Source organism: Artemia sp. Qi Xiang Cuo, chromosome 15 (genome assembly GCF_049724085.1).
Source record: "Artemia sp. Qi Xiang Cuo chromosome 15, ASM4972408v1, whole genome shotgun sequence".
NCBI classification, from domain to species: Eukaryota; Metazoa; Arthropoda; class Branchiopoda; order Anostraca; family Artemiidae; genus Artemia; species Artemia sp. Qi Xiang Cuo.
The window spans coordinates 13,311,009-13,337,655 of NC_142808.1; the positions used below are offsets into that span (position 1 = coordinate 13,311,009).

A 26,647-nucleotide genomic window follows, 5' to 3' on the forward strand; every position below is an offset into this window, starting at 1 on the left:
CTCCGACAATTGATTCGATTTCACCCTCCCCCCCCCCAGAAAAAAACCAAAACTGGAATTCCAGACCATCATTCCTGGGTAACCTCTGTTTAAGGGTTGTCATACTTGTTGAATTAGCAGATGAAATTTTAATCAAGAATTTCAATTTTCAAAGGAGCCCTTGAAATTTTCAAAGAAGCACATAACCCCTTTTTCTAAAATTGTACAAATTACACAAATTGTACAAATAAAATTTTTTACGGTAGAAAATTTCGATCGGAAATTTAACATTGATCGGAAATTTGGAATCGGAATCGAATTTGGAATCGGAATTAAAAGCAAATTCTTTTGATGTATTTGTGGTAATCAAAATTCCATTTTTGGAGATTCGGTTTTTACTCAAAAGGGTCGCTCTTTACATAAACTTTATTACCGCGAACTTTCTGATCCAGGCCTCTCTTTAATGTGCGTGTGGGTGTATGGAAGGGAGTGAGAGCGTTTGAGGGGTGAGCTGTCAAAACTGAACTTTAGGGTTATAACTTTTATATTTTTCAAGAGAGGCTATAACAAATCTTGCATCAGGAGATCTCCCCTCCTCCTTCTGTTTAGGCAATCATGTACATGTAATGAAAGCAAAGCCGTACCCAGAGGGAGGGGGTTGACCCCCCCCCCCGAAATGTTTGTCTGACTCGTGAAAACGTAATAAAAATGGGTATAAACAAATTTTGTATGTGTTTTTTGAGTTTTTTTGTAACTCCCCCTCCTCCAAAAATGTTTATTTGAGTAAAACCCCTCCGAAAAAAAATCCTGGGCACGGACTTGAATGAAATCTTAGTCATAATGGACTCCTCAGAATAGACAATGTCTTTCCACCCCTCCATATTTATCTGAACTTCTCACTGAAATTTAGAGAATTTAGGCCTAAAAGTGCTATTTTGAAGTTCCATCCCTCCCTCCCTCCTCCAAATAAAGATGGAGTGACTTCGCCTTAATAGTTTGAACCAAACTATAGACTGCTAAGAAGTTTCAAATGATTTAACTTATTGACATGGGGCAAAAATGATTGTCTATAATAGTCATATAGCTTACTATTTGGGACCGTATTTGGGACATGTATAATGGAAACGAGCTTCGCTCGCTCCGTGGTTATTGATCTTTTAATAAAATTGTTCGTAATAAGGTACTTGTTAGCTTTCCGATGTAAAAAAAGAATTCGCTTTTACAAAATAGAGAAAATTCGCTTTTTCAGGGGGGGGGGAGAATGATTTTTGAAAAACATTTTCATATGAATGACTCGCAGATTTTCAGACATGCAACACCGTAATATTTTTATTTTCAACAGCTAGTAAAAAAAAAATGAAATTAAAGTTGTTTTGCGAAGGAGATTAAAAAAAAAAAAATCTTTTCATCGAGCGAAGCTCTGTCCCCTGGAACTATTTAATGACAAAGATTAGCATATAATACGACAGGTTTACAAAAGATTAAAGACTGATAATACTGATACATTGCACCACGGGTTAAGCCAATGAACGAAGCGTTAATCATCAAACGAAAAATATCCAAACGGAAAAATTGAAAGTACTAAAACAAATTGAAAGTAAACCAAAATAAGTTAGAGAATTCAAATTACCAAATGTACCGCGTTGGCAACGCTGTTACTGTACCACAGTATCACTATGTCACCCTTTTCTTCCTCTTTTTGATATTAGGGAGACACGAAATCAACTACTTCACCTGTTCTAAATTATTTTGAAACTTCTAAGACCCGAAATATTGACGAAAGAAAAAAAAAAACAAAAAAACTCACTTCTCAATCACAGGTTCTAGCGCCTCTTTTAAATGATTCAAAAATACTACTTTTTTATCCGGATGTTTAGTTACAGCATCGTTCAGGGTGTATATTCCTTCTTCCTTAAAAATTTTAAATTCTGGACCATAAAACTCCTGGCAAATCTCAGCTCGCTCATTGGCATTTGCCCAGTCATTGTATGCAGTTTCTAAGACTTTTGACCCAATCTAAAAAAGAAATACAAAGTTAGAAATCAGACTCTGTCACAACTTTGATTATTAGCATTCAATATTGTTACAAGAAAAACAAGAAGAAAAGGAATATTAACAAAAGAGACAAATCAACGGATTTCTTTTGGAATGTTGACAAAAAAGGAGTAAAAAACGATAATTTTAGAAAACACTTAAAAAACACCAGCATCAAAAAACACCAGCACCAGCATCAAAGGGAAGGTTCGGACTTTTTAAGGGCCTCAAAAGAATGTTCGGACCTCTCCAGGATCTCAAAGGAATGCTTGCACCTCTTAAAGGCAACAATGGGATATTGGGATCTTTTAAGGGCTTAAAGGAATATTTGGACCCCTCAAGGACCTGTTCGGACCTCTCAAGGCACTCAAAGGAATGTTCGGACGTCTTAAGGACCTCAGAAGAATGTTCAGACCTTAAGAAAAACTCTCTGAAAGCAGCAGTAAATTATTACTATGAATTTCCTTTTATAAAAAACAATTATGCAATTCTTTGAAAAATATAGCACAGACAATTTTTGGATGATGATGAACTTCCTGTACACTTGTCTATTATTGGCTATTGCTTGATTTACATATATTTTTATGCTTATCTAACATACGAGAAGAAAAACCAATACTTAAAAAAAAAATGTACTACTCCTGTAATAGTTTGTGTGGAGTTTTCTTTTCTTTTAGTGTTTAAGCTTTTAGTCGAAAATCAGGCAATTATATAGAGTCGGGAGAGCGTTTTTACCCGTGCCCCCTAAATCTGAAGACCTTTACGGTTTTCCAATATTTTCGTATATTTTTCATGTAAGTTACCTGTGTCTTTTAGTAGCAGAAGATTAAGCAACTTTGTTGCTGACTTACTGGCAGGTAAACGTACTGACAGATCGAGTGGGTCTTGCAAAGCTACTGGCCGAATAATGGCCATATTCAGCAGCTTTGTTGCTAAATTACTGACAGATCAGGCGGGTCTCACAAAGTTTCTGGCCGAAGCATTACAGAAAATTCAGCAAGTTTGTTACTGAATTACTGACAGATCAACGTACTGACAGATCGAGCGGGTCTCGTAAAGCTACTGGCCGAATAATTGCCATATTCAGCAGCTTTTTTGCTAAATTACTGACAGATAGGGTGGGTCTCACAAAGCTTCTGGCCGAAGCATTACAGAAAATTTAGCAAGTTTGTTACAGAATTACTGACAGATCAACGTACTGACAGATCGAGCGGGTCTCGCAAAGCTACTGGCGGAACAATTACCATATCAAGAAGCTTTGTTGCTAAATTACCGACAGATCACGTGGGTCTCACAAAGCTTCTGGCCGAAGCATTACAGAAAATTCAGCAAGTTTGTTGCTGAATTACTGACAGATCAACGTACTGACAAGATCAAGCGGGTCTCGCAAAGCTACTGGCCGAATAATTTCCATATTCAGCAGCTTTGTTGCTAAATTACTGACAGATCAGGCGGGTCTCACAAAGCTTCTGGCCGAAGCATTACAGAAAATTCAGCAAGTTTTTTACTGAATTACTGACAGATCAACGTAGTGACAGATCGAGCGAGTCTCGCAAAGCTACAGGCCGAAAAATTGCCATATTCGGCAGCTTTGTTGCTAAATTACTGACGGATCAGGCAGGTCTTACAAAGCTCCTGGCCGAAGCATTACAGAAAATTAAGCAGGATTGTAACTGGATTGCTGGTAGATCAACGTACAGACAGATCAAGTAGGTCCCACATAGCTTCTGGCCTCCCAAGAAACAAAACGGATTTCACAAGCCTTTTAGACTAAACAAAGTTGGACTGGTTATTCTATCAAGCACGGATCTTATTTTGCCATTGAGGCTACGCTTGTCAAAGACTAACAACAGTTAAAACCAATTAAAAATGTAATATTTATTGATCCTTAAATGTCATAGGGTTTCCCTTTTATTCTAGGTGATGCCACAGTAGAAATATCACTCTCAGGCCTCACAGAACTAGGACTCCCTTTACAAAAATACGTTTAATTTGAGTTTTTTTTTCATTAGTTAGAACGCTTTACGTCTGAATTCAACAAGATTGTAACTCGATTTATGCATCTTTGAACAGTTTAGTCCTAAATATATACTTTCAGTTTTGAACAACTAGGTGACTCTTGCTACAATATTTTAATTTCGCATTATATCAAATGCCGGTACTTGGACACTATATGGGCCTTTACAAGGAAACTAGTCACGAAAAACCCGTTTATGACGGGTTAACCGCTAAAGAGTAATACAATGATAGCGTGGTTTTTATTGCGTATACGATATTTAAACTTTTGTCTTTTTGGGATTTAGAAGGGAGGAAGGTACCTAGGTTAGGTTAGGTTACGTATTTAATATATGCTATGCTTTACTCTTGTTTTTTAAGAAAAACGCCCTGTTTTTTAAGAAAAACAGGGCTTATTCAAGTCAACATAAATAACGTCTGCTTACTCAGAAACGTTCTTACTGAGACGGCGAAATAAAAAAATAATTAAACAACTTCTGCATCAAGGCTTATCAAGCTAAAAAAAATATGAGCACTGCAACACAAAGAACTGCATTAGCCAAGTGGTTGGCATGGTACTTGAATTGCCCGTAAGCGCAGGGGTTCGAGTGCTGATTATTTGTTTTGGAGAGCGAGTCAACGACGTGACACGGTAAACTCAGCTAGACTCGACTCAGCTCTAAATGGGTATCTGTGGAAATCTGGCGGGAAAATACAGGAAGCCTCGGATGATTTGCCCCCAACCACGCATTACACCCCCAGCCAAAGGCAGAGATTCAGGGGATCAGTACCTGCGCTACCGCAGACCATTGGTCCGCATGCAAAAAAAGTTTGTTTTTTTATCACAAGAGCAGTTATGAGCAAGCCTTTATTTTACTCATTTTTTTATCCCCACTTGTATTAAACTGCAAAAATTTTAATTCATATATTTTATAAGGCAGTTGGTAAATAAACCAATTGCTATCACCAACTGGCTATATTTTTGCAGTCTAAAATACTTTCAGTTAAGCATTAGCCAAAATTTAAGGCAAAGAGGGAGTTGGGGGGAGTGACAGCCACACTCATGTACATGTAAATAATTTCTGTTAATTTTGAGTTTTAATGTAACTCTTCACTTTCATCTAAAAAAAAAATTGTTTCTTTAATTTAATCTCTTAAAAAATGGGAAAATTAGACTTTTTTTGACGCAAAATAAAAGCACTGCCACTTCCTATTTGAAATCATATCCTTGTTAGAATATTCGCACAGCTAATGGCTCTAAACACAATCTTTCTCTGTCATTTAAACAAAAATATCTTTTAGAACGGATAGCTTGATCAATTTTTTTTTTTAAGTTGACATAAAAAACAATGAGATGGCTCAATAATGAGATTGCTCAAGAATATATGGCTGAAGAATAGATTTTGTTAAGTTGACATAAAGACAATGAGATGGCTCAAGAATAGATTTTGTTAAGTTGACATAAAAAACAATGAGATGGCTCAAGAATAGATTTTGTTACGTACATAAAAAACAATGAGATGGCTCAAGAATATATGGCTCAAGAATAGATTTTGTTAAGTTGACATAAAAAACAATGAGATGGCTCAAGAATATACGGCTCAAGAATAGATATTGTTAAGTTAACATAAAACAATGATATGAGCCAAATATGGCTCCGCTGGGTGGAGTTTGATCTAGCTCCTTTTTCCCTCTGTACGTTTCTTCAAGGATGTGCCAACTACCCATCCCCCCCCCTAGTGGCTTGAGGAGCATGAGTTTTTTTGGGTTAGATTTTCTGAAAAGTACATAGTAGCTATAATAAGTGAGCTCTTAAAAAACAAAGTACACCCAATTTGTTCCTTTATTTTAATCCCTTGTTTTTTTTTTCTTTGCTTTTGTAAAAAGTACATATACTAAAAAAGTACATATAAAAAGTACATAGAATAAAAAAAAGTACATATAAAAAAGTAAAAAGTACATATAATAAAAAAAGTACATGTAAAAAAGTACATATAATAAAAAAAAGTACATATAAAAAAGTAAAAAGTACATATAATAAAAAAAGTACATATAATAAAAAAAAGTACATATAAAAAAGTAAAAAGTACATATAATAAGTGAGCTCTTAAAAAACAAAGTACACCCAATTTTTTCCTTATTTTAATCCCTTGTTTTTCATAAGCCTCCTCTTGCTTCATTTTTTCCTTACCATCACATTCCAAACCACAAGGACGTTAGAAAATTCTGGTCTCTTAAGTAGTCCACAAGGTGTGAACAGAAAGGATGGACACAAAGGATTAAGCTGGGATCAGACTATAAAGAACGATTTAAAATTAATCTTTCCAATGGTTTTTCAGTGGACTTTTACTTTGACAGCAAAGGGAAAGTGGCAGGGACTACATTCAATAATTCATTGTGTTTGGGAGGGTTTAAAGAGGAAGGCTTTTAATAGATTGGGAAGAAAAAGGAGTGTGCGTGACTATGTTAGCCTCAGACGGCTTGGTGCTCCAGTGAGTTGTTAGTAGTAGTGGATTGTGCTAAAAAGTTAAGAGACCCTAGTAATGGCGACTGACTCCTACCTTGTGACGTAGCAGGCTAACAACACGCCCTCTAAACATTTGAATAACTTGCTGTCTTTGTTCTTTGGTTCCATAGCGAAGAACTTTCAGAATGTAGAAGTGGGCATATTTAGACTTCACTATTAGCATAAGATTATTCTTCAGCTCGTCGAAAACTGCCTGCTTTATTGGCAGTGGGGCACTGGCAACTATGCACTCAACAACACGCACTGTATCATGAGCAAAAATAAGCTGAAAAACGAAAAGCAGATGAAAATATTTTCTAAATTAAAAAATAGCGTCCCTACGATTGATGTGCTATATATTTTATTCTAATTTTATTACTACATTACTTCCCTTCCTATTAAATAAATTTTATTTTAAAACATTTCTATAAACTATATTTCTAGTAAAAAATTCATTAACACAGTTTCTATTAAATAAAGTGTTTTTCTGTAAGATTTCCTATATTACTTTATTTTTATACAATAGAGCCACAATTATCCGAGCCCCGGCTAACCGAGTTCCGGTTTAACCAAGGTATTCTACTTGTATAATTGCATGTCCTGATAAAGTAAAATGCCAATTATTCTAATACTTTGCTAATTATCAGTAAATAAAAACATACAGTACTGCAACTAAATGTCAATCTAATATACTGTGGCGGTGAGGGTACCTTAAATTAAAATAAAACTCTTCATTGGTATAAAGCACTGCGCAATGCAAGATCGCTATCATTGGTGATCAATTTACATTGCTACAGTTCTTCATTTTTCATTTATAATAAAAAGACAGACACTTACCGAAAAGTTTTTTTTTTTTTTTTTTTTTTTTTTAATTAAATAATCCTACCTCCTCTCCTCTCGGTGACATAATAATCTTTTTCACTTAATTTTAAACTTTAATGTCACCTAAACTAATTTAAAAACAACTTTAATTTTTTGAATTTTGGATTTGGGTAGCCAAACATAATTGACGAAGACAAGGCATACTACGAAAAAATTCAAAACCGCAAAAAAATACCATTCCCGGTCCTGCAGGGTGTCCTTCCGCCTTTTACCGTGGAATTACATTAATAAAACACAAATATTTTTCATAAAACCTTGTTCTCAATCAGCTATACAACAGTTTGTATGACAAATATTTAATGAAAAAATATTTGTATATTATTAATGTATTTCCACGATGAAAGGGGTGCCCTATGGCGGAAGGGCACCCTTCCGCCATAGGGCAATTTTTTAAGAACAACTCGTGAAATACAAGAGCTGTTTAAATAGAACTAGAATTGTTTATTAAAAGTGCTAAAAACTTTAGCATGAAGAGTAACTCATAGTAATTCAGTAATTCGCTATAAAGTGATAGAGCTTTTGTTTATAGAAGCTAAGTAGAACCGGTTTTTTCGTTAGTTTCTTTCAGTTTAGCGTGGGACAAGACAAAGAGAAGTGACAGAATAGATAGGATATATATAATTTTGGCTTTATATTTGCACATTACGAAGGGGGAGGGGGGACGGTTAAGTATTCGGACTGTGTAAAGTTAGAAAACAATTCTTACTTCATAATATGTAGAATAATTGTACCTAACACATTTTGCATGCAGATCTGCTATACTCCCCCCCCCATTATTGTGCAAATATATAGCCGAAATTTGTTTCTAAAGTGTTATATTTTCATCATATTTTGTGATATTTCATTAGGATTAGTCACAGAAACAGGTTCTACTTAGATAAAGAACTTAAATTAGGCGCTATAACAGACAAGTACCATAATCTTTATTTTAGCAATTAATCCTATATTACTATCTGGCAGCTGAATAATTTTTTTAGACAACATTATGCTGAGATCACGACTTTTTTAATTCATTTATCGTAGTGTCTGACGCCAAGATAAGAGACGTCATCATGATTTTATAACCAGGGACATTCAACAGATTAATCTTTATTGTCTTTGTATGACGTCATTTATGGTTGTAACATATTATATATGCCTCTATATTTCATGACGTCATGCACTAATATAAAAGGATGCAAAGAGTCAATTGATCTCAGTATGAATTGATACCACAATAAATATGCACTTGATTGAGAGTTTAACCTTACCCAGTAGTATAAAAGAATTATTAGCCACTTCGAAAACCTACTCTCACAAAGAGGGTTACTGACAACTTACCAGCTCTCATCAAACTACCCTCATCTCGTCTACTATCATGTAAGAAAACTGAGCCGTGTGACCCCTAGATATTTCCAGAGCCTGACACCATCCCCGTCATCATCGTTTTCATTACTGCTGTCGTAATTTCTGCCATTGGGGTTTATTATTGTCGTCCCTTTACTAAAATCCTTACTGTATTAAAACAGGAAAAAGCCTATGGCTTTTTCTTAATTGGAATAGTAAGACGACCTGGCTACAACCGGCGAATATGACATCATTGATCAATCTTTAACATGAAATTATAATCTTATTTTAGTTACTATGGGCTGGAAGTTTGTTCTTTACTTTAATTTTTTGATTAAAAAAGCATTAGAACTTTCAATTTCTGTTCAAAAAAGCCCTCTCACAAAATTCTAGGACCTCTGGGTCGATACGATCACCCCAGGGAAAAAAGGCAAATAAACACGAATCCGTGATCTTTCTTCTGGCAAAAAACACAAAAATTCACATTTTTGCATATAGGAGCTTGTAACCTCAATAGTAAGGTTCTCTGATACACTGAATCTGATGGTGTGATTTATTCTCAATCTGAAGCTGAATCTGATGGTGTCATTAAGATTATATGACTTTTAAGGGGTGTTTTTCCCTTTTTTGAAAATAAGGCAAATTTTCTCAGGCTCGTAACTTTTAATGGGTATGAGTAAACTTGATGAAACTTATATATTTAAAATCGGCATAAAAATCCAATTCTTTTAATGTAATCTATTGATATTAAAATTCCGTTTTTTAGAGTTTCGGTTACTATTGAGAGGAGTCGCTCTTACTATACAGTTACTGTGTGATACGAGCATTCCTTCCATAAGAACCATATACACCCCCAGTACATAACTTCCAACGCCTGCCCCCGGGCCCTGGGGGGTTTTGTTGACATAAGAGTTTTTGTTATCTAACCTTCTAACTATTTTTAACAAATGGCTATCTCAAAATTTTTATTTGAAACATTTGGGGAAAAAGGCCGTGGAGGAGGGGAGAAGGCTAGTTGCCCTCCTGTCTCTTTTGACTCTGAAAAAGTGAACTAAAACTTTCAGTTTCCAAACAAATGAGCCCTCTCTGAAGTTTATACGAGCATCTCTTCCATAAGAGCCATATATACCCCAAGGGCATAACTTATAACGCCTGTCTCCGGGCCCCGGAGGGTTGTGTTAACACATAAATTTTAACAAAAAGGCTATCTAAAAATTTTGATCTGATGCATTTGGGGGGGGGGGGAGGACGTGGAGGAGGGGGGCTAGCTGCCCTCCGATCACTTTTGACGTTTAAAAAGTGAACTACAACTTTCAGGTTCCAATCAACTGAGCCCTTATATGAAGTTTATACGAGCATCCCTTCCATAAAAACCATATACCCCCAGAATATAACAAACAACGCCTGCCCCTGGACCCTGTGGGGCTGTGTCGACACCAGAGTTTTTTTTATCTGAATTTTGAACTATTTCAACAAAATATCTATCTCAAGATTTTTACCTAATACATTTGGGGGGAAAAGGATGGGGGATAGCCCCCTCCGATCACTTTTGACTTATAAAAAGTGAACTTGAACTTTGAATTTCCAATCAAATGAGCCCTCTTTGACGTTTATACGAGTACCCCTTCCATAAGAGCCTTATATGCCCCCAGGGCAAAATTTACAGCGCCTGCCCTCGGGCTCTGTGGGACTGTGTCAACACCGGAGTTTTTTATCTGAACTTTAAACTATTTTAAACAAAACGTCTATCTCAAAATTTTCATCTCATGCATTTAGGGAAAAATTGTAGGGGGGGGAGCTACCCTCCGATCACTTTTAAATTTTAAATAGTGAACTAGAATTTTCAATTTCACTTCTAATCGAACTTCAATTTCCAATCAAATGAGCTCTCTTTGAGGTTTATACGAGCACCCCTTCCATAAGAATATTATATTGCCCCTAGAGCGTAATTTTCACCGCCTGCCCCCGGACTCTGGAGGGTTGTGTCGACATCAGAGTTTTGTTATCTGACCTTTGGACTATTTTCACAAATTGGCCATCTCAAAATTTTATTCGATTCAAGTGGGGAAAAAAGGGCGTGAGGGGGGGGGGGCTAGTTGCCCTCCAATCTCTTTTGACTCTGAACTTTTAACTCTATTCTTTTGACTCTGTAGGAACCATATTTGCTCCCAGGGCATAACTTACAATGCCTACCCCCGGGCCCTGGGGGCTTGTGTCGACCCGAGAGCTTTTGTTACATGATCTTTGAACTATTTTTTAACAAAATTAAATTAAAAAAAACAAGTTTTTTAAACTGAAAGTAAGGAGCGACATTAAAACTTAAAACGACCAGAAATTATTCCGTATATGAAAGGGGCTGTCCCCTCCTCACCGCCTCGCTCCTTACGCTAAATTTTTTTATTGTTTTAAAAAAAATAGTTCTGAGACAGAGTCAAACTTTAGCGTAAAGAGCGTGGCGTTGAGTAGGGGACAGCCATTTTCATATACGGGATAATTTCTGTTCGTTTTAAGTTTTAACGTCGCTCCTTACTTTCAATTAAAAAAACTTTTTTTTTTTATTTAATTTCTGATCGTTTTTTAGTTAATGCAGCTTTTATTTTGGCTCACCGTCATTGAATAAGAAAGCAAAATTTGCATAAAAATTTTACTTTTCTTTTGCTAAATGGATGTCTCTACATTTGGTTATGACGTAATTTACAAATTGACTTACGTAACTAACTTCTATATTCGTATATTTTTCTTCTGGCAAACAATACAAAGTTGCAGATTTTTGCAGATATGAGCTTGAAACCTATGTAACAGGATTTTCTGATACGCTGAATCTGACGGTGTGAGTTTCATTAAAATTCTTTCACTTGTAGGGGATGTTTCCCCCCTCTTTAAAAAATCGGGTAAATTTTCTCAGGCTCGTTGCCTTTGATGAGTATTACTATACTTAATAAAAGTTATATATTTAGAATCAGCATTATAAGCATATTCTTTTGATAAAGTTATTGACATCAACATTATTTTTTTAAAAGTTTCTTTTACCAGATCTCTGTATCACATGTTTTTTTATTGTTTTTTTTTTTATTACGCCTTCTCAATTGCTCATACAGGGTTTTTCTAACCTTATTCAAATAGCCGCTATGCGCGTAAGATATTAAAAAAAAAAATTAATTCACAAACAAAATAAAAACAAATGCCGTTTAATTATAATAGATATATATTTTGAAAGCACTAAAAAAAACTGCAGCGTAAAGAGCGAGGTATTGACTTGGGGGAGAACCCCCTCATATATGTTATAATTTCTGTTCGTTTTAAGTTCTAATGTTGCTTCTTACTTTCAGTTGAAAAAACTTGTTTTTTTTATTTAATTTCTGATCGTTTTTTTAAATAATGCTTGGAAATCCGGCACCCCCTTAATAGAAATGTCCCTTACCCCAAATAAACATCCTCCACGGAGAGATTCTCCCGAGTAACCCTCTCCTCCATCCCCACCCTCCAGAAAAAAATCCGTCCTGAAATTGTCTGTATACTTCCCAATAACCGATAAATAATGCTGGCAAGTCCGGCACCTCCTTCATGGCGATTTCCCTTCCGCCATGACAACTTCCTTCATGAAAAGGTCCTCCAACATAACCCACGACCCCCCCCTCCCCTACTACCAGAAAAAAAACCTCCTGAAAACTTCTGTATACTTCCCAATAACCAATACTATATGTTACCATTGGGTAAAGTTCATAACTTTTAGCCCTCCCCCTGGGGATTTCGGGGGATTAAGTCATCCTAAAAGACCTAGTTATCATATTTTCGACCATGCTGAACAAAATGGCTATCTCAAAATTTTGATCGGGTGACTTTGTGAAAAAAATGAGCGTGGGAGGGGGCCTAGTTGCCCTCCATTATTTTTGGTCACTTAAAAAGGGCACTAGAACGTTTAATTTCCGTTCCAATGAGCTCTCCCACAATATTTTAGGACCACTGGGTTAATACGATCACCCCTGGAAAAAAAAATAAAAAAAAATAAACACGCAACCATGATGTTTGTTATCGCAAAAAATAGAAAATTCCACATTTTTGTAGATAGGAGTTTGAAACTTGGGCACAAGAGTTATTTGATATGCTGAATCTGATGGTATGATTTTCATTAAGGTTCTATAACTTTTAGGGGATCTTTCCCCCTTTTTTGAAAATCAGCCAAATTTCTCAGGCACGTAACTTTTGATGGGTATTACTAAACTTGATGAAAGTTATATATTTGAAATCAGCATTGAAATCTGATTCTTTTGATGTATCTATTGGTATCAAAAAAACGTTTTCTAGAGTTTCGGTTACCATTGAGCCGGGTCGCTCCTTACTTACAGTTCGTTACAACGAACTGTTTGATGGCTACCTCAAAATTTTTATCGGATGTATTTAGGGTGAAAAGAGCGTGGGAGGGGGGCTAGTTGCCCTACGATCACTTTCGACTCTTAAAAAGGGCACTAGAATCGAATGATTCCCTCTTGAAGTTTATATGACGACTCCGATATGAAGTGCCTCTGGAAAAAAAAAATAAATACATAATAAAACATTGGAGCCGTATGGCCTTTCTATAGATACTAATATAAATGAATAAATAAATCTTAAAACGAGTGAAACTTAAATTAAATATGCAAATCAAGCTTGAATCGAACAAAAATAACTACAAACAAGAGTTTGGGTATCGCCTCCTTCTCTCACTGCAAAAGTCTAAAACTACTGGTGCTTTACTGAAAACTATGTGTTTTGAACAGTCTTGGAAAGTATAAACAAAATCAAATTGAATATTAGGTATATAACGATATTAATTGTTGAAAGATTAATCAGTTCAGGATTTTTTTTACTGTAATTTTATTTTTCATTTTCAATGCTGTAAGAATTGGAAAAGAAGATATTTGTAATATAATTCGTTTTCAGTTAAGTGCCAATGAAGTGCCAAGTAGGCTTTAGTTTTTTTACAGTTAAGTTAAAGAAGAGGCCAGTATCCAAACTCTTGTTTGTAGTGAAACTATATTCGTCTTGAACAATCTTGTAAAGAACTAATAAATTAAACTGAATATTTGATGTATAATGATACTAATTGCTGAAAGCTCATTAGTTCAAAATTTTACTGTAATTTTAGTATTTATTTTCAATATTAAGTAATACTTGAACAAAAAGAAAATATTGGTAATATAATTCGTTTTCAGTAAAGCGCCAATGACACTGTAGGTTTTAGACTTTTGCATTGACAGAAGGAGGCAATATCCAAACTCTTGTTTGCAAGGCCGTACCCAGGATTTTTTTTCGGAGCAGGTTTTACTCAAAGATTTTGTTTCGGGGGGGGGGGGGTTACACCAAAAAAACAACAGAAAACGCAAACAAAATATCTTTATATCCATTTTTGTTACGTTTTTACGAGTCAAAAAAACATTTCAGGGGGGAGGGTTCAAACCTCCCTACCCCCCCCCCTCCCTCTCTGGGTACGGCCTTACTTGTTTGTGGTTATTTTTATTCGATCTAAGCTTGATTTTCATATTCAATTTAAGTTTCACTCATTTCAAGATTTATTTATTCATTTATATTAGTATCTATTGTATGTTTGTTTGCATTGATTGTTTATTTAATTTCTGTTCGTTTTCGGTTTCATTTATACTTCAGTAGCAAAATATTTTTTATCCTTTTAAGCTTGATTTGCATATTCAATTTAAGCATCACTCGCTTTAAGATTTATTTATTCATCTATATTATTACTTGTTGTATGTTTTTTTGCTATGATTGTTTATTTATTTTTGTTCGTTTTGGGTTTACTTCAATACTTGGAGTTAGTGATATACGTGGCAACTTCGATTTACAGTGCAAGGGCTGTAAGTTATGCAACTTGCTTATTATTACTTTGATACCTTGGTTACTTTGATGCTATCTTTAATTTTTTTTTTTTACTTTGGTATTGCTACATTGATACTAGTTTTCATAATCTGATGAACATTTGATGTTGAAAAAAAAGTTTGATTTTGAAATAAGGTTATTAACAAAGTGTCAAAGTAACAACTTCGTATTCCCGTAACTCAGAGCAATTTCCCCGGGGTTAGGAGCGGGGGGGGGGGTGCGGTCAACCCCGGAAGCATAATTATTTGGGCTTTGAACTTTTTTGAACAAATGGCAATCTCAAAATTTTGATCGGATGCCCTTTGAAAAAGTGGGGCGTAGACTAGTTTGTCCAGAAAAGCTGAAAATGTCAATAAATTTGCATCCAATAGTCCCAATAGTCCATAAATTATATCCCAATAGTCCATAAATATATCCCAATAGTCCATAAATAGTCCAATAGTCCATAAAAACCCAATAGTCCATAAATTATACGAACTATCAATTTTTTACATATGGATTTTAAAAGTAGGACAAGGGGTCGTATTTGATCTTAGGAGTCCAGAGGTGTGTCATATTGGTGGGGGAGGGGGCAGATGCCTCAAAGAATGTAGGGCGTGGGGGGAGGGCTAGTTGGCCTCTAATCTCTTTTGACTCTTAAAATGTGAACAAGAACTGTATATATTACTTAAAAAATATAAAGTTTTTACTTTTATAACTTTAATAAATCAAATAATATTAATATTTTGATTACTAAATATCAATATATGTATATTAAACTGACAATACACATTCATTCGGGTTTTTTTCAGTAAAATGCAAATTATGTTCTGGCCTTGGTAAGGCATAGGGGTTTTGAGCCCAACTTATGTTAATTTCTGCTCGTTTTGAGTTTGACTCGGTTATTTATTGTAATTTCTGTGCGTTTTGGGTTTCATTTATTTATCGATGCTGATTTATGGTAGTTTCACGCTTGGTAGATTATTTGGTTTTAATTTTGCTCATTTTTGGTTTAATGGAGTTCTTTACTTTTCTTTGAAAAACTTATTTTGTGGAAACAGTTTTTTTTTTAATTAGTTTCTGTTCGTTTTATATTGACATAGTCTTTTCAGGGAAAAATAAAATAATACTTTAAATCTTTTCGTTTTTTTTAAGAATTTATAGTTTGGCCTGCTATCTGTATGCTGGAAAGAAATTTTCAGCAATTTTTAACAACATAGACCCTTTTAAAAATCTGGACACAAATAGTACTGTTTAATTTAATTTCATACCTCATCTAGTTGACCTGAAATGGAAAACTTGATACCATTCGCAAAAAAAAATCTCTTTACTTTCTTTGATAGCTTGGAAACACTTACACTATTTTGATTTGGTTAAATTTTAAGAGCAGAAGTAGCCCCGAAAGTTTGAACATAATACCCTCAGTCGCTCATGGGATACTACTGAGATGCCTTATTGAGAATTAGCATTAATATGCTACACATAAAATGCACAGAGCATTTTGATTTAATATTAAGGCAACATTTACTTTTTAAACATAACGGCAAATGGGTGGGTGGGCGTGGTAGGGGGATTAGTTTCCCTCCAATCACTTTCGACTATAAAAAAGGACATCAGCCCTTTCTATTTTCAATCGAATGAGCCCTTTCGAAGTTCCTACGACAACTCCTTCGATATGAAGTGCCCTGGTCTAAAAAAAAAAAAAAAAATCATTATACCCACATCGATCTTTACTATAAAAATATCAAGCCTTCCAATCACTTTCGATTATTAAAAAGGGCACTAGGCCTTTCGATTTCCAATCGAATGACTCCTTTTTGGGTTTCTACGACAATGCTTTCTATAAACACCTTATATGCCCCCAGGGCATAAATTACATCCCTTACCCTAAGGGCTGTGAGGGTGGTTGTCATCCTCTAAGACCTAATTTCCAGAACTTTCAACTACGTTGAAATAATAGCTATCTCAAAATTTTGATTGGGATGTGTCTCGGGAAATGGTTGGCGTGGAAGGGGTGTTAGTTGCCTTCCAATCACTTTTGACTATTAAAAAGGGCACAAGCCATTCCAATTTCTAATTGAATGAGCCCTTTTCGAAGTTTCTACGACAACTTCTTCGATACGAAGTGCCCTGGTCTAAAGGAAAAAAAAAATAAATAATAAACTGTGCAAACATCGTTCTTATATACCCCCGGGGCATAACTTAAGACCCTTGCCCTAAGGGTATTGGGGGAGTAACCTCCTCAAAAACATATTTTGTCTCTGATATACTCTGAACAAAATGGCTATCTTAGAATTTTGGTTGGATGTATTTGGGGAAATGGTGGGCATGGAAAGGGTGTTAGCTGCCTTCCAATTACATTTGACTATTAAAAAGGGCACTAGCTATTCCAATTTCCAATCGAATTAGCCCTTTCCGAAGTTTCTACGACAACTCCTTCGATACGGTATGCCCTGGTATGGAAAAAAGAACAAAAAAAATAAAAAATAATACATTGTGCCAACATTGTTCTTTACTTATTCAGCGCGATTGCGATTGTTCTGCCTATCATAACATCCTGAATTGCCTAATGCTCTTTTACCTACCTCTTTTCATCCGAAAAATCAGAAAGAAAAACGAACAGAATTTTAAAGTGGAATGTAGAATTTTGTTTCAAGAAAAATTTCTTCTTCTTCTTCCTACGAACTGATATACATGGCGAGCCCAAAATGACAGTATTTATCTTTAAGAAACAGATTAGCCGGGATGACGGTTGAAGCCCGGAGGTCGATATCGATAAGCAAAAAAGAGAGAGAGACACAAAAAAACGGCGGCGTTACGCCGCCGTCGATAGAATCAGCGGCGGCGTCAGCACGCTGATGCAAGCTCGACGGCGCGCTACCGTTTTTTTGGCGGCGCGCCGCCGACTTATCGGCGCGACTTCGGGGTCTAGCAGTAAGTCATTTTATATTTAGGACTTTTACAGTAAAGGAAGTAATCAGGACCCAAAGTGTTTTTTTTTCTTTAGCGATTTTTGTTCGTTTTAAAATTTATTGATGGTATTTATTTGTCATAGCGTCTATGTATATAGAGCCTAATTAGAACATGTTTCTTTGACGCTCATTCCTAATGAAATATCACAAAATATGATGAAAACATAATACTTGATTAATGAAATTAGAACCCAAAAACAAATGAAACGAATTGCAGTAAGAAATCGCATTCTACTGTGAGCAAACCACGTATTGACACGCAAACCGGCTTGTTTCTGACATGTCCAACTTGTACACCTCCAACAAGGCTTTTTAGCGAAAGCGTAGTCATGTTGTGTTGATTGACGCCCTGTTTCGTTTTGGGCAACATCCCCTTCTCCTGGAAAAACCTAATTGCCTCTCCTTCAGTCTTTCACAAAACCCAAATTTTCATAATATATAAGCTAGTCGTAAATGATTTCTGAGACCACACTGGCTAATCATTACAGAACAATAAATTGCAAAGAAGAGAGAGAACGAGGGCAATAACTCTCATATTGGCCTCGTTTTCTCTCTTCTTTGCGATTTTTTGTTTTCCCAATTTTTTTTAACATACATGGTCAGACACTATTCTCTTTCAATGGGCACCCATTAACTGAATTTTAGGGGGAGAGCTTACCTGGTCTAATCGGCACTTCCAATGCTTTATAGGCCTAATAGAAATCTGAAAACCAAAATATAAGGCAGAATCATTCAGCTAATGGGGAGGGGGCTGGAGCCCCCTCTGCCCCCCCATATGGGTGCCCATATTGACAAGTCTATTACCTATTAAAATTTTGATAAAATAACATTTTACTTTAGTTTTCAGTTACCAGTTTCTTTTTCTCTAATTTTAGTTCTGAAAACACAGTTCCTGTTATTTGAGTAGAATTTTAAACCATATCAATGGGTTTCTTCTTAAATTTAGGAAATATGTTTGTAGATCTTGGAACCCTCATAAATTGAAATTGAGCTAAGTTGTAAAGTTAAAAACAGTTTTCTTGTACTTCATTGAAGCACAAGATCTATTTTACAAGGTTTCACTTTCATACCACAAAGATTTTAAAAGGTCAACAAAGGTCACCACCCTCTAGAGGGAGAAAGAGTGGAAGAAGGTACTTCAAAACACCTTCCCGGAACATGGTTTAACCTGTAGACCCATACCTGGAACTGGAAGGTTCATTTTCTTAACCTAACCCCTTTCCAAGATAGCAAAAAGTAGCTAATTTAGAGTTTTACCTTTTTTTTAATCTTAAGTTTAATATGACCGTTACTTTTGAAAAACTTTTTGGGAAATTTATTTTTTAATTAATTAAATACAAGAGCAAGAATATATCTGTTTCTTCTATATTTACAACTAATTTACATCACACTACTGCAAAATAAAATATACAGTTACCTGGTATCGGTGTAGTGGAGGGAGCCAAGCCTTTCTATATAAAGGCATTTAGGTTCGAATCCCGCACGATACCAGGACACTGCTTATAATGGTTAATCGATATAATTTTTTTCTTATATGATATTGATCTTATGCGAAAGGGGGTTTTTCAGCGAGGATGGAACTATCTGGAGGGAACTGGTCGGGGAGGCGTGCACTTTACTTTTGATGAAATTTTCACAAAAGTTTCCCGGGGGGGTATATTTCATGGCGACTGAGCCAGATTTACCTGCATTATTTGAAAACCAACAGAAATTAAATAGAAAAAAAGTTTGTTTTTGTAACTGAAAGCAACGAGCAACATTAAAACTCAAAACGAACAAAAATTATTCCGTATATGATGGTTTGGCCCCTCTTTAATACCTTGCTCTTTACGCTTAAGTTTGACTGTTTGTCCTAATTTGTAAGAACTGCTACTGAAACAAAGGGGCCTTTTAATTAAGATAAGATTTTATTAATTATCAATACACATACAATAATAAATCCACTCTGATACTCCCCCAAAGGCTCCTTGGCATGTAATTAGGAAGTATATACAAATCACAAACTTAGAGAACAATAGCCAATTACTTACTGAGAAAAAAAACTCAAACACCAACAAAGCATAAAATAATTCATTTTCGAACATATTATTATCAAATCAAAAAGTTGATCTTTATACCCTTATACCCTTCATACCCTTCAGTTGAAAAATCTTGTTTTTTTATTTAATGATAAAAAAACAAGTTTTTCAGATGGAAGTAAAGAGTGAAGTTGAAACTTAAAACACCCAAAATGACCACTTCAAACCCTCTGTAGCAAATATCTACAAAACTAACTTAAACAAAGTAACACTAGAACATTTCAGTACATTTGTAGGATTTTGAAAAATTAGCTCTTTACTAAAAACACAAAAATTTAATGATTTTTGTACAGTGGGAACATAAAGCATTATAAGACGTTTTTTGCAGCAGAAAAATAAGAGCGTTTTCAGGTATATGCTAGAGGCGCTTATTTTAAGACGCTTAGAGGACTGAAGTACTGTAGATGAGCATTGTCCGAAGCGCACTTAGGAAGAAAAATGATAAGGAAACTGCAAAACTTAAGATTCCGAGAGGAAGGGAGAGATTTTATTGACAGGTAAATTTTATGCAGGCTTTAAACAGTTTTAGATGATGTGGGTATCTCAAAATTGTCATTCACTGGCATTTTAGTTATGTTTGTCATGTTTGGCCAAAATTGTTATTTTGTGACAGAAAATTATACTTTAATCAGGCCCGAATTCTTTCGTGTTTATGAGCCCCCCCCCCCCCCGATGCTTATCAATTACTTCTTGTTCGATAAGATCACCCCTGGTAAATAGGAGACAACAGTAGTACTACCCATACTAAAATATGATTCCCCTCAATTTAGGATCAAGACAATTCAAACAGCTATCCCAGAATATAAATTTCCTGCAATTTCGGTCATATTTAGGTCAAAATCGATGTTTAATAAAAAAATGGCATAAAACGGCACTTTTATTGCTGTGGAATCTGCTTAGGATAAAAGGGCCTCTAAAAACATTCTATGCCAAGATCCTTTAAAAGCAATTATTTAAAAAAAAAAACAACTAAACTTTAGGCGATAAAGAAACTGGAAACAAACACCCCCTAAATGGCTGCAATCTTGATGAAAATGGCAGCTCATGTTCAGCATGTTCAAGAGCCCTATTTTTTCTAAGACCTCCCAATTTTCTAAAGATCTAATTAAACTTGGGTATCCTTCCTTTAAAAGACATTTGCTTAATTTGTCCTTGGAGGAGCAAAACCATATGTATACAGAAGACACTATCCCGGAGAATCACTAACAATGGATTTTGAGTTTGTTGGGCAATCAATTGTCCTTACATACAAATAAGCCCATTTCAATAAAGCATTTTATAAAACACGACATTTCCGAACATCCACGTTGTCTTTTAAGCTTCTTACCATCTTTGTCGCAGTCTGTAATATAATTATCAACACTAGCACAAATTATGAGGCACAATTATGAGAAAACATAGCACAGTGGCGAGAAAATGAAAACAGCACAATAAGGAGAATATAGCACAATGACGAGGAAAATAAATATCAACTATTGATATCATATAGCAAATCGTTGAAATATCAATTATTGATATCAGCTATTGCAGATAAATCTAACTTTCAGCATAAGCACAAATTACGAAAAAGAAGAGAAAAAGAAATAGTTGAAATGAGGCACGTTCAACAGAAGCACAAATTAAGAAAAATAAATAGTAGAAATATCAACTGCTGTGATAAGCTATTGCTGATACATCGAACTTATTTTTAAGCACTGAGATGGCATTGGGGTGGAGAGGGAGCACGTTCAACATAAGCACAAATTGCTAAGAAAAAGAGAAAAAGAAATAGTTGAAATATTGGATTAAAACAAAAAGACATACCTCGTTAAAGTTTCCTCTCAAGGTAGAGTACAAATTTGAACACAGTGCGGCTTTTTTAGCCTCAGGTGTATCATCTCTTCGTAGCTCTTCCCAGACTTCCTTTGCTTTAACGGACAACTGATACCTAGATGGCTCTGAGCCTTCCTTGCGTTTCTCTTTCAACTTCTTTTGTGTTTTCTTGGATTCTTTCCAATCAACATCATCGGGTTTCTGACCATTGTTGGGCAAACTCTTTTTCTTATTTGTGCCATGTTTAAGAAATTTCTTCTTACCTACCTTGTTTGCTGGAAACAATGAGAAAGTTAATAAGCAACAAGTGACTTCAACATCATACAAGTGTTTATAATTAAGTCAGCTATACAATTTATTTTTTAAGTCAGCTATACTGTGTTTAATAAACGGGCAAAACAGTGAGAAAGTTAATAAGGAACAACTGACTTTAACATCAGTCACACAAGCCTAGGCACATTTTACCAGTGAAGCTTTCAATCTTTAATTCTTTTTATTTAACATTGCCTTTCGTTTTTCAAGCCTACTACTGAGCCGATAAAGTTTACCACTGTCTTTCCAGTATGCTTGCTTTTCAGAATATAAAAACGCTGTGAAGAAGCAATACGGCACTTTGATATACGCTATAAACGTACATAACAAACAACGTACATAACGCTCTAAACGGGGAAAGTCATATAAACTGTTGATGTCTTTAAAGATCAATTCGACTGTTCCCTTTCTCAAGTCGCTTTCTTTTCAACTCTCAACTAGCACACCTGAGCACATGGAAAGAGAAGGGGGAGGGGATTTAAAGTAAAACCTCCTCCGTAAAAAAACATTATTGAAAGCCCGGTGAGAGAAAGGACATATTAGGGCATAAAATCATTCTCCTAAAAACTGATCATGAATAGTTTTGGCAGAGTAAGTACAAAAATGCCTAGTTTCAAGGTACAAAAACAAGTGCAAGTCCTCTTTCAGTACTTTCGACGTCATACCTTAAATTAGGTATTTTTTCCAAGACCACACTGCCTTTCTATGACGAACAAATAGACGTTCAAATGGGGATAAGTCTATTTATTAGACAGTGAAAACAGATACAATAAGTCTGTACTTTTGTATATCTCTGACTTTTGTATCAGTCAGTACTGAAAAAAAAAAAAAATTTTAAACAAGAAAAACGGGTTTTAATTTTCTATAAAGCAGTGAAATATAAGCAGCGCATGGAAGTGTTTATTTAATATATTTCAATTTATATACTGTGAGGAGGCGAGTTGAATCATTATTGACATTCAGTGCATGGAAGTGTTTATTTAATATGTGAGTTTTGTTTCTCATTTATTTATATTTTTCTTTTGTTTTTTTCTTTCTCTTTATGTGTTTAGTATGTTTTAATTTGATGTAAGTTAAGTTTTTTTAAAAATAAAATTTTTTTTTTGTTTCATTTTATATTTTTTTTTGTCCGTTGAGAAAGGCTCCCGGACGTGGGGCCGAAATATTCTGAGTATTTGTGTATATTTAATTGTTTTATATTTCACTGCTTTATAGAAAATTAAAACCCGTTTTTCTTGTTTAAATTTTTTTTTTTTTTTTAAATGAAAAAGCAGTGTGGTCTAAGAAATTATTTAGTCAGTACTGAACTTCCTATCTCCCAACCATGGGCGCCCATAAGCTGAATTCCAGGGGGGGGGGCAAACCTCGGCTAATTGGCACTTTAATGCTACATAATAGGAATCTCAGAACAAAAATATAAAAATAAGGCAGCATCATTCAGCCAGGGGAGCGGGACCCCCCCCCATATGGGCACCCATGCTCCCAACAATGGTCCTGAGACTCCTCACCTCCCTGAAGGTCAGAGCCATCAGACCTTCAGGTCTGATGGCTCTTTTTCTCTGATGGAAAAAATATTCTTTTGAATATTTTCAAAATAAATTAAGAAAAAAAAACGCAAAACCGAAAAAAGATATTACCCTAAATGAATAAGCGAAGGGAAAATAATTTACCTTACACAAATTTCTCTGGAAACTATTAAAGAAAACAGAAAATACTTAATTTAACTCAGACTAGCAATATAACGGGCACCAGATATCAAAAGTTGCAACTGCAATTTCTTAGATAATGTGAATAAATAAATTAATAAATAAAACAGACAAATCCTAAGTAAAGTCAAGCAATAGCAACCAATTCTTTATTATTCAAATAACTTCTGAAGATTGATAATTTTTTTTTACATTCTATAGTTGTTTATATAATCATATACTTTATATATTTATATAGCGATAAAGAGTGCAAATTGCCACAAAAAATTTTATTATCCAGTCTCAGGAAGTCCAATATTAGCTCATTTGAACAACCGAAAAAGAATACAATGTTTTTTGTTTTTCGAAAAACAGAGTTATACAGTGGAATCGTTTAGTGAATGCTGAGAATTTACAAAATTGCGTTCCTTTAAAACACCTCATTTTCCTCACTTTCGTTCATTATCCCATCATGACCATATTTCTGCAATTTGCACTCTTTCAAATCTCCTCTTTACTGGTTAGTATGGGAATAGGGCAGATCCAAAAGACTGGGGGGGGGCAAACCCCTTCGCTTAGGCACAGTTTTCCCTTAAGAATTTTTCGACCAAAAATGTCATCAAATTTGTGTCATGTTTCAAGAACATCGTATTCATTTTTTTGGTCACCCATCAAATGATCTAACAATACCTTTACCAAGACTTTAAATCATGACGCAAAATATTTAAAGCCCTAAGGTACAGCTTCAATTCAAACAAGAACCTACTCTGAAGTCGTTATACGCAAAAACAAAAAACCCTACTATAATTCCAATGAAGTGGTTTGCAACATACATACTATTATTGTAACTTAGATAGAAACCAGGGTATTAATTTTAAACCTGCATAAGATGCTTTAACTTATAAACTACTTGAATAGGTAAAAAAAAAACCCCAGCAGATATCCAATTGTGATTTACTAACAGCTGCCAGGGTTATAAACTCCCAAGGCAAGGTCATACCCAGGATCTTTTTTTCTGGGGGGGGGGAGGGGGAGGGGGTTTACTCTAAGACTTTCTGTTTTGGGGGGGGGGGGTACACACAAAAAACTCAAAAACGCATAAAAAATTTGTTTATATCGATTTTTGTTAAGTTTTTACGAGTTGAACAGACATTTCGTGGGGGGGGGGGATTCAAACCCCCCAACCCCACCCCCATGGGCACGGCCTTGTCCCAAAGCATAAGAATCAAGAGGCAATTCAATAAGGGCTAGAGTAGTTATTGAGGCAAAATATTTAACAGTATGAAATACCAAAAAGTAAATTTTTAGGCCGATACTTCTCGATTTTTCTGTCAGCAGTTGACCTTCAGGAAAGTCTTTAAAATTTCCTCTACCTTAAGTGTTTGTACAATGGAATGAAAGTGAGGTTTTTTGTCGTTATAGATTTTACAAACCCTAAGATGTAATGAGCCAACATTTTTTTAGAAGTGTCTGTAAATATTCTCTAAAAAGGAGTCAGCGCAAGGGCAAAACATTGCGGCCGCGTTATAAACACGGGTAGGAATGCGCTGCATTGAACTAGCAAACTGACCGATTTTCTAGATTTCTTACTAACATGAGACAGGAGAAGTGATCTTGTGGATTTCACTCTAACACCCATTGGGAGACCCAAATAATTAATACAAGAAAAAATCAAGCATTCTGAGTATCTAACTGCATAGTCTCAATATTACCCACGGCAAAAACTTTAGTATTTGACCAATCAATCTTTACGGCCCATTTCAACATATTCCATAATAAGCAAATTTTAATTTATAAATTAATTATATTATATTATAAATATATTATAATATATTATAAAATATTATTATAAAATATTATATATTATATTATATAAAATATAAAATATTATAAAATATATTATAAAATATATTATAAAAATATTATAAATTATAAATATAATATAAATTTATAAATAAATTAATTTATAAATAAAGCAAAAAGAAAACCTTTTTCAAGAGATGAAATGACTCTAGTTAACTTAAAACATAATCAGAGCAATTGACCATGGCAAATCTTTAAAAATAAATTTTTTTTAACCTTATCTTGGGTGATGTTACACTATGATTGCATAGAGACAGTGAATTCACACCATCCAACAGATCTATCCAGACCGCGCTGCTGTGCACTGTATTTAAGATTCATTTGTTTACATCAGTATCTTTGTGTTTGATATTATCATTTATTTAAATTTTGGGTTTTATTTATTCATTAATAGTAATCTCTGGTCGTTTTTAGTTTGAATTATTATTAAGCTTTATTTCTGCTGGTCTTTGCTTTTTTTAAACTTCTTTTTAGGGAAAGCTTTTTTTTATTAATTAACCGTAGATAGGGAAGAGCCTGAGGTCAAAACCCCACTACTTGGGCTCTATTTATTCTTTCCTTCCGCTACAAAGTTCCATTGTAAAATGATGCACGAACGTGGAATGACGGCAAATTCTGATAGCAAAATGTTACAGATTCTCGCCCTTATCTTTTATTTATTCTCTGTGTTACTAATTTTCAGGAAAAAATTCAGAATCAGTAACATGAAAATTATCAGCCAAGTAGCAAGCTGAAAATAAGAGATATGAAAACACTGCCTCAATAAAACTACCTGCTTAAGCGTCATCCATTTTAAACATGTCCATTTTCAAATCTACCTATTTTTAAGGGGATGTGGTACCTAAAAAGACTTGCTCCATCTCGTCCATTATAAACGTTTTGGTATGTGTGGTCAAACTATTTAGAATTATGTTGGCGGCCTTGATACAACTTGTAGAGCTTAGATAATAGATTTTAAAAAAACGAGATAAAACTAAAAGCCGACACCGACTTCCCCAGATAAACCATAAACCAGATAAACCAGAAAAACCATTAATTTCTTTCAATTTGGACCTGATATTCAGTTTTGATGAGACTATATCATCAGGAAGTATGAATTTTGTTTTTTCTATTAATCCGACCAGATTTGTCTAATTTAAGTACAGGAAAGGTAAGTCCCTAAAAATATTTTAGCCTACCTGCTCGAAAAATAATGAAAACCAGTTCAAAGGAATTATCATTTGATTGATCTTACCTCTTTGGGAATTTCTGTGCAGTCACCCACCTTGAATGACATACTAGCCGAGAAAAGGTAACTAGATTTCAATGTTGCAGAAAAAGGAACAGGAGAGGGTTCAACTTAAAGACTGGTCA

General features: G+C 34.9%; 1 protein-coding gene across 2 annotated transcripts in view; it reads right to left on the bottom strand.

Moving 5' to 3' along the window:
* The window catches only part of peng (Pumilio and CPL domain-containing protein penguin), an 84,819-nt gene that overhangs the window by 38,938 nt on the left and 19,234 nt on the right, over positions 1-26,647 (bottom strand). For both annotated transcript variants that reach the window (XM_089101382.1, XM_089101383.1), the window contains exons 4-6: positions 21,426-21,709; positions 6,570-6,800; positions 1,787-1,995 (exon numbers count right to left, since the gene is read on the bottom strand). In XM_089101382.1, coding sequence (XP_088957508.1) covers positions 1,787-1,995; positions 6,570-6,800; positions 21,426-21,709 — 724 coding nt within the window. The remainder of the gene's footprint in view (positions 1-1,786; positions 1,996-6,569; positions 6,801-21,425; positions 21,710-26,647) is intronic.